General features: G+C 41.4%; 1 protein-coding gene across 4 annotated transcripts in view; it reads right to left on the reverse strand.

Moving 5' to 3' along the window:
• Positions 1-7,565, reverse strand: part of MFN1 (mitofusin 1) — a 32,713-nt gene extending 25,148 nt beyond the window's left edge. For 3 of the 4 annotated variants that reach the window (XM_089910818.1, XM_022571663.2, XM_022571689.3), the window contains exons 1-4: positions 7,460-7,565; positions 6,024-6,139; positions 3,037-3,172; positions 1,646-1,808 (exon numbers count right to left, since the gene is read on the reverse strand). In XM_089910818.1, the coding sequence (XP_089766944.1) occupies positions 1,646-1,808; positions 3,037-3,172; positions 6,024-6,135 (411 nt within the window). In that variant the 5' untranslated portion in view covers positions 6,136-6,139; positions 7,460-7,565. Of the gene's footprint in view, positions 1-1,645; positions 1,809-3,036; positions 3,173-6,023; positions 6,140-6,819; positions 6,954-7,459 lie in introns of all 4 variants that reach the window. The other variant, XM_089910817.1, reaches the window with a different exon arrangement.
• Positions 7,566-8,822: the final 1,257 nt, after the last annotated feature.

The raw sequence follows: 8,822 nt of genomic DNA on the forward strand, positions 1-8,822 counted from the left end.
ACACATTAGTTCATTACCTTTCTTGTATGTGTTAAACATACAATTAAGTACAAAGGGCTTAAGACAAAATTAATAATCAAGGAAAGGGCATCAGTACACATACCTCGATGGTTCTTTTGTGATTTGTACGAAATTTTAAAGGGAAACATCTATTTTCAAATGGGCACAATAGTCCTGATCAGGCTTGAAGTAAATCTCCACAGTGACAATGTTAAGTAGGGGTTTTTCTGCTTGCTTTCATAAACTTTTTGATAGAATTATAAACTTGTATTAAAATCCTGATACCTGGGCTTCCCTGGTGGCGCAGTGGTTAGGAATCCACCTGCCAATGCAGGGGATGCAGGTTCGAGCGCTGGTCCGGGAGGATCCCACATGCCACGGAGCAGCTGGGCCTGTGTGCCACAACTACTGAACCTGTGCTCTAGAGTCTGCGTGCCACAACTACTGAAGCCCGCGAGCCACAACTACTGAAGCCTGCGTGCCTAGAGGCTGTGCTCCACAACGAGAAGCTACCGCAATGAGAAACCAACGCGCTGCAACGAAGAGTAACCCCCACTCGCCGCAAGTAGAGGAAGCCGGTGAGTAGCAACGAAGACCCAGCGCAGTCAAAAATAAATTAATTTAATTAAAAAAAGAAATCCTGATACCTTACCTGTAAAATTAAAATAATAAAAACACCCATCTGACAGAGTTGTAGTGAGATTTGAGTTATTACAAGTATTTAGAATAGTGTCTGCTACTTATCTTGATTACAAAATAAGCGATTCCTTCATTTGTATGGCTTAAAAGCTTGAAAAATATTTTCATAAATATCATCTTATTTATTGTTTGTAAGTAATCTGAAGGGTATTAGACAGATTGAGTTACTTTCTCTGATCAAACAGCAAACTCACAGAAGGAGGACTAGACCTATGAATTCACCTACAGTTTAGCCAAAACTAAAATAGCATGGATCTTCACACACTGAACTTTTGCATTTGTGGGAGAGCTCTTACGACTTAAGAGAAAGTGAGTATAGTGAGAAGCAGTGCCTTTTACCAATTGCTTTCATTGTGGAGTAAATATCTTGCATCCTAATTGCTTTTTATTTTTGTTTGGCTGAAAAAAAATCTAGTGCCACTGAATTCCTTAAGAAATTTATGAAAGGTAGGGAACTACCACTGGCCTTTATCTGATAAAGCTATAACATTTACTAATGAATACGCTTACCAAATATTCCAAAGGCAAAAACAGTTTCTAAAGGCACAGATGTGTCAAAAACGATTCCAGAGCTCAATTTTTTAAACAAAGTTTTCTTTAGAAAGACAAGATTTGAGATTAAACAGCAACAACACACTTCAATAATGTTCTTTTCACCAGGAACACTATTTAAAAAATTTTATAAACTTTTAATTCTAATTTACTTTCATTTAGTTGAGGACAGGTTTTATTCTCCCAGTAACCTAGCTCTGAAGCAAAAGAATTTTAGAAAATTCAAAATATTAGTGATGGTTTTAAAAGCTATGAATAGAAATACTAATGGTTCTTCCATTAGTATTTCTTGTAAAAAATTTTTACAAGTATCTTCTTGTAAAAAATTTTTTAAAAGAACAAGTTAAGGACATTATGTCAGGTACATTATGTTGCTAAAGATCAAACAGTATACCTTCACATTCTTTTTTTCATCTGACCCTTCTGTCATGAGATAGGCTTTATCTCCATCCGTTCCTTCAACACTCAGGAAGCAATTGGTTGTATGGCCAATTCCACTAGGGAGGACTTTATCCCACAACATGGCATTGATAACAGAGCTCTTCCCACTGCTTGTCCTGAAGAATGAATACACAAAATCATGACAAAACATAATGGTAAAAACTTTGTTCTTTCACTGGGTCAAAGGCCAACTTTTTTAGAATGCAAATTTTGTAAAAAAAATTTCATCAGATTACAATCTGAAATCACAGCCCACTCTTCCCATCACAAGATGTGGTCTAACATCCCATCTTAAATCTGGGCTGGACCTTTTTCACACGCAAAGCTCATTCCTATTTCTTCTTCTCAAGCAGGACAACTGAGTCATCACTTCTCCAGGAGGCCTCTTCCCTCCCACTCCTATACCACCCTAACCTGGGGTAGGGCCTCTTTCATGGACCTACTTCATACTAGACTCTGTTTAAGGCCCTGAGAATATGGTCAAGTGGAAGAAGCAGATAACAACATAAAACAAAAACCAAACAAAAACAGAGCTTTGAGAAAAGTTTTCAAGGACATAAACAGGGTGCTTTAGCAGAGAATAACTGAGAAGGAATACCTTAGAGTGGTCCGGAAAGGTTTCTGCTGTAGTAACATTTAGGATGAGATTTGAAGAGTGAGGAGTCAGACATACAACAAGGCAAAGAGAATTCTAGGCATAGGAAATTGCAAGTGCTAAAGCCCTAAGATGGGAAATAGCTTAGAAGGCCTATGAGGTTAGTGAGTAAATAAATGCTTCTATTGGTGAACAGCACATGATATCTGAACAACCAAGTGGGGGCCTCGTCATTTCTCTTTGCATCTCTAGTACCTAACAGAGTGATTGGTACATAGGTAGTTAACAAATGGTCCTTAAATTAACGTATGAGCTGTGGCAGAAATCATTCTACCACTCCAGAAGTTTCATTAAGGAATTGCACTTCTTATTCTCCCTCTGGGAATCATGGAGCTGAAAATCCTTTTGGAAGGCACACCTGATAATCAATAGAAACTTAAAAAGAGTAAGTCACAAATTATACTCATCTGTTTTTCTATTCTTACAGCTGGCTAAGAAGCCAATTCTTAGAGATAAGCATTCTTAAAAAGCAAAAATATAGCTTCATAAAGCTATATTTTATACCAGGAGCTAAAATGAACAAGTTCTTTTACATGCTAATAGCTTTAACATTTAATACAGGCAGAAACTGTTGTGAAGAGAAGAGGGAAGAATATCACTTGCTGCAACATCAGAAACAGAGCTGCGGATATGATCAAGAAAAGCTAATATCTGGAAACTACCCTTGAGAAGAAATAATAAAGGATTACCTGCCAAAAAATGCCACTTTCATATGTCTCCGAGACAGCACCTCACCAATGATGGAAAGCTTATTTTTATACCTCTGTATTTCTATCAGATCATCCTCAGTAGCTACTCGGTCAAGTTCTGGATTCTTGTATGTTGCTGTAAAATTGAAACAGTATTAGAGAAAGTAATATAGATGAATATTAAGTTAATTATAAAACAGAATACTTAAGATATACATATATTTGGGTTTTGTTCTATATTAACATGATATTTGAAAATAAAAATAACATGGTATCTGAATATTCGGTAAAAGGTGAATGCCTTGTTGTAATGGGTCATAAGAATACTGCCCAAAAGAATTTCAAAATTATTAAAAATGACAGGGGTCCAGTCAAAAGGGTATTTATTATTCATCTAGGTCTCAAAGATACAAAATACACACCTAAGACAAAAAAGCATTTCTGAACAGCGAAACTAGAACCTAATATCCATCTATTATTATTCCATCCTGACAGGAGCTTCAAATCTTGAACTGAGAAGAGGGATTCACATGCTAAGGGTGAGGTTTGAATGGGCAGTCTCCCCAAAATAAAGATATGGTTCAAAGAGGTCTTCAAGCTAGGTAAGACCTTGCTGTCTTACTACTTCTTGTCTGCTTCCCACAGGGGTGGAGCAAGACAGCTCCCTTGAACATGAGTGAAAAGAGAATTGCAGACTGTAACCCACTCCTGTCAGGTTTGGGAGTAACTGCCTACCCCAGCCCCAATCTCTCTTCCTCCAGAGATGGGGGTAGCTGGGAAAGCAACGATTTGAAAAGTAGGAAAGTATCTCAGTTTTGTTTATATTTCAGGAATATACATTTTACATATTTTTCCACCTCATTTTGAAGGTGAAAACATGAAGATTCATTTGGCTATCTGAATGGTCCTAATTAGAGACAAATACTGACACAACTTACTGAGTGACCATCTAATTAAACTTAAGCTTCACATCTCACCATACTTTTCAAGTACATTGATAAAATATGTGCAATTTGGTGAATACAGGCAAGACTGGCTTAAATACCATTACATTCATCTTTGTTTTTCATTTCATTCTTGCTCTTCTACGTGCTTCCTGATTTACTTGCTTTGCCTCTTTTTTGCAACAATTTTTTCTGAGGTTTTAGAACCAGTAATGTAAGCAGATAGGTTAGGGAGTCTCTGGAGAAAGAGAACCAGAAATGGCTTTCTTGACTTAAGAGAATCCATTCTGGCCTAAGCCATTTTGTGATCTAAGCCTGGCCACAATGCTTGTCCTTGAACAGGTCTCAGTAATTGATGATCTTAAGGGAACAAAGGAATGCAGCAAAAGAGAAAGGGCAGTCAAACAATAGTGAGTGATAAAGCAGAGTCCTAGTTCCTCCTCAAGAGACATACATGTGTGTATATGTGTGTGTGTGTGTGTGTGTGTGTGTGTGTGTGTATCTATCTATCTATCTTTGCGTTCTGCAGGAACTAAAGTCCCCACCCAGGTGGAGAACTGAATGATGATGTTGATCCTCCTGACTTCAGTCAACCAAGACCTGGACTCTGTTGATCTTTGCTCCAATTCTATGCTGAATTCTCCTCTGCTCAAGCCCCTTCATAAATACACATGTACCCTTAGCTTAAAAGTTCCCCAATTTTGCTGTTTGAGGACACACTGCTTTGGGAAAGATCCCCAGTGTTCTCCTTACCTGCTGCAAGTAATAAAACCTTCCTTCTCCCGATCTGTGGTTTGGTTGTGTCTACTGGCTCGATACCCACCAACAACAGTAACATTGAATTCAGATTCTAAAGCTGGATTCACTAGCTCCTAGAGTAATAGCTCCTAGCATCTATTACATGCTCAATACACAGAAGATGTTACATTTAACTTCATTTTCACTTCCCATCAACTTTCGTAGAATAAAATATTATTCAAAAGTCACCATGCCAGCTCAAATTCTTTCCAAACTGAAAACTAAGATTCTGAACCAGTATTTTTTTCCTCATTCAACAGCAAAACTTGTGTCAGATCTGGTAATACGGACAAAATAATAAGGCAGGATCCCTACTCTCAAGAAACTCAAAATCTGGTGAAAGAGAATTAGGAAGGACAAGGAAAAAAGTTTGATTCTACCAACCTACCAAATGTTTTCCCACTGTCACAGGAGTTTACAGAATCCCTCCCTTTTCACTGTATGCTTGAAGGTCAACAATTATCTCTAAAGTAGTATTTCCCAGTATGACATTCTCACCACCTTTGTTTGAACAGTTACACTCTGTTTAAGAAAACTCCTTTTGCCCTTTTCCCACTGCATCCCAGCCTCATTTGAGAAGATAAGAAAGGTCTCAGATCTTGGTTTAACTGCTGAGTTGTTGGGGGTGATAAGTATAATGGCTAAATGTGGGCTGCCTGACTTTCAGTCTGGGCATTTACTAGCTGCGTGATCTTTGGTAAGCTGCTTACCTTTTCTGTGCCTTAGTTCCTTCATTTTTTTTTTTTTTTTTTTTTTTTGCGGTATGCGGGCCTCTCACTGTTGTGGCCTCTCCCTTTGCGGACCACAGGCTCCGGACACACAGGCTCAGCAGCCATGGCTCACGGGCCTAGCCGCTCCGCGGCATGTGGGATCTTCCCGGACCGGGGCACGAACCCGTGTCCCCTGCATTGGCAGGCAGACTCTCAACCACTGCGCCACCAGGGAAGCCCTCCTTCATTTTTAAAATGAGTATGATTAAAATCTACCTCAGTGTTGATTTGAGGATTAAATGAGTTATTAATAAAATAAAGTGCTTAGAATAGGACCTCACATATGCACTTTGTTCTTAGTTGCTATTAATATAATTCAATCTTCCTCTTTTGGAGGGCAGAAGTGGGTTTTATTTGTTATGGTATCTCTCATAGAGCACAATCCCCTGTATGTGTTCAGTAACCAAGGTTGAAAGAATAAAGCACCTTTATATATTTTCAAAAGTAATTATTTAAAAAACTTAGAGGAGCTAACCTTCAACAAAATGTGATCCTTCAGTAACAAACTCCAGTAACTGGTCAAAGATTGCTGTAATTGTCTTCTTAGCCAGCACAAAGTGCTTCAGTGGAGAAGCAGTTTCTGCCATTATGCTGAAAATAAAAAGTTAGAAAAGTACAAATTAAACTGGATGATAAAGACATGTGAGTTAACAACACTTCCAGCAACATTAACTCCCCAATGAAACAAACTTCCAAACTTCCAAACTTTTAGATTTATTTCTGGGGGGAAGAAGTGTTTTATTTATATATTCACTTTTTGGCTGCCTCGGGTGCGGCGCGGGGGGTTCCAGAGTGCGTGGGCTCTGTAGTTGGGGCATGCAGGCTCTCTAGTTGTGGAGCGCGGGCTTCGTTACCCCGTGGCATGTGGGATCTTAGTTCCCCAACCAGGGATAGATTGAACCTGCGTCCCCCGGCATTGCAGGACGGATTCCTAACCACTGGATCACCAGGGAAGTCCCTGGGGGAGAAGTGTTTTAGTCAGACAATTAAAGACTACTTTTGCGTGATACTCCACTAAAGTAAGTGAATTCAATTGGCCAAAATCTTGATTGCAATTTCTACTTTAGTTCCCTTTGCTGATGATGAAACTGGCCAAATTCTGATTGCATGTGACTCTTAACTACATCAGGGAACACGGCAGCGAGTGACATGAAGCCAAGTTCACGAACAGTAACTAAGTTATTACGTTTTTCAACCTGGACCTCTAGGTGAGTGGAGGTGGATATGCAGAATGAGGAAATAAAATTCCAAGATCATAATGCAATACTAACGTTTAGAAAGAAGTAGTTCTCATCACAACAAATAAGGAGGCAAGCCTTAAAGCGAGTATTAACGTTTCCAGCCAAAGTACCAAGAACTTCAAGGAGTGTAAGTTAAGAAAAATAAGTTTTGGTGGCAGCTTCTCCTGAAAAGACACCAAACAAAAACGATCACACACCAGTCTAATCCTGGTATGCATGTGTGTCAAATGGAGCAAAGGAGCCATAAAGAAGGCTGAGCCTTCCAAAGCGTCAGGAAATGACTGACCAAAGGGGACAAGCGGGAAAGCACGGTGCGGGTAACAACTCGGTTCAGCTGGTGGTGAACGCCGACCTTGGAGAAAGGCCTTCCCAGTCCTCCACACCAGGCGCAGGAGCCCCGCCCGCAGGGCTCGGGGCCAGACCCCACCCCTGGCCCGCTTGCGCCGGACCCGGCTCACGGTATCCCGGGCTCCGGGCTCACGGGCTCCGCGGGCCTAACCCGGTCGCCAGCCCTACTCGCAACGGCAGCAGCTCCCTCCTTTTCCGCAGGACCGCGGCGGCGCCTCGTCACAGAGCGCCCCACGCACGACTCCTCGCCCCCTGCCCCCGGCAGGACGAAGGTCACCCGAGCAAAGTGAACCGGCCCGCGGCCGAGGCTGCGGGCACTCACCCCGTCTCGGCTCCGACTTGTCACCCAGCAACCGCACCTCTGACACAGCCCTCAGGCCGCCTCATTCTTCCAAGAGAGGCTGGGAGACTGGCAGGCGGTGGGAGGAGAAGCAAGAGGGCGGTCACTTCCGGTCTCTTGCCCTTCCCGATTTGGTTTGGCTCCGTAACCGGAAGTGATCTACTCCGAGCGCCATTTTTCTTAAGGGCAGAAGGCAAGGAATTGTTGTGAGCAGGCAATGCATCCAGAAGAATGTTTTTCCTTTCACCCCCAACTTGTGCATCGCCTCCCTCTCCCTTCAAAGTTTCCAAAGCTCTGCCCAGCCTAGGCGTAGCTAGCTGTCAGTAGCTCGTTTAGTGAGGGAGAGCTAAAAGGAGGAGGGGTGAGATGAGGTGGAGTTAGGGTGTCAGACAAGGATTCCTGCTTACTCTGCCAGCAGCAATAAAGGAAAACCTTTTGACCTCTCCACTACCCTCTGTTCTTGTGTGATTCACTTCCTGAGCTTGGAGTATAGCGGTGTGTGAGGCCACTTCATTTTTCTGAGCCTCATCTACAAAATCAGAGTACTAATAATACCTACTTTGTGGGTAGGCTCTACTACCCAGTTATTCAACCAAATACTAATCTAGGTATTACTGGGAAAGTATTTGTGATTAATATCTATAATCAGTTGACTCTATGTAAAAGAGATTAGTTTGGGTAATCTGGGTGTGCTTGATCCAATCAGTTAAAAGACTTTAAGAGCAGAACCGAGGTTTTCCTAATAAAGGAATTCTGCCTGTGGACTGCAGTGTCAGTTCCTGGCCAAGAATTTCCATTCTGCCCTTACTGATGGCTTGCCCTAATGTTTGTTTGTTTTTTAACAACAAAAAATTTATTCTCTCACAGTTACAGAGGCCAGAGGTCTACAATCTAAGTGTCAGCAGGGCTGAGCTCTCTCTGGAGTCTCTAGGGGGAGGTTCCTTCCCTTGCCTCTTCCAGTTTCCGGTGGCTAGAGGCATTCCCTGGCTTGAGGCTACATGGCAACAACCTCTGCCTCTATCTTCTCGTGCATCTTCACATGGCCTTCTCCCCTGTGTCTCTTTGTCTCGAATCTCTCTCTTCTTCCTTTTATATGGACACCGGTCACTAGATCCAGTATGGGGATTTGGATCCTGGATCCTAAATCCAGGATGATCTCATCTCAAAATCCTTAACTTAATTACATCTTCAAAGGCCCTATTTCCAAGTAAGATCATATTCACAAGGTATCAAGAGTTAGGACGTGGAGACATATTTTTGGGAGATACTATTCAACCTATTACACATGTATTATAAATACTTTCTTTAGTCCATGGTTTGCCTTTTCACCCTTTAAAAAAAACTT

The sequence above is a fragment of the Delphinapterus leucas genome, chromosome 4, assembly GCF_059928025.1.
Source record: "Delphinapterus leucas isolate spDelLeu-1000000601 "Yukka" chromosome 4, BTC_Dleu_Yukka2, whole genome shotgun sequence".
NCBI classification, from domain to species: Eukaryota; Metazoa; Chordata; class Mammalia; order Artiodactyla; family Monodontidae; genus Delphinapterus; species Delphinapterus leucas.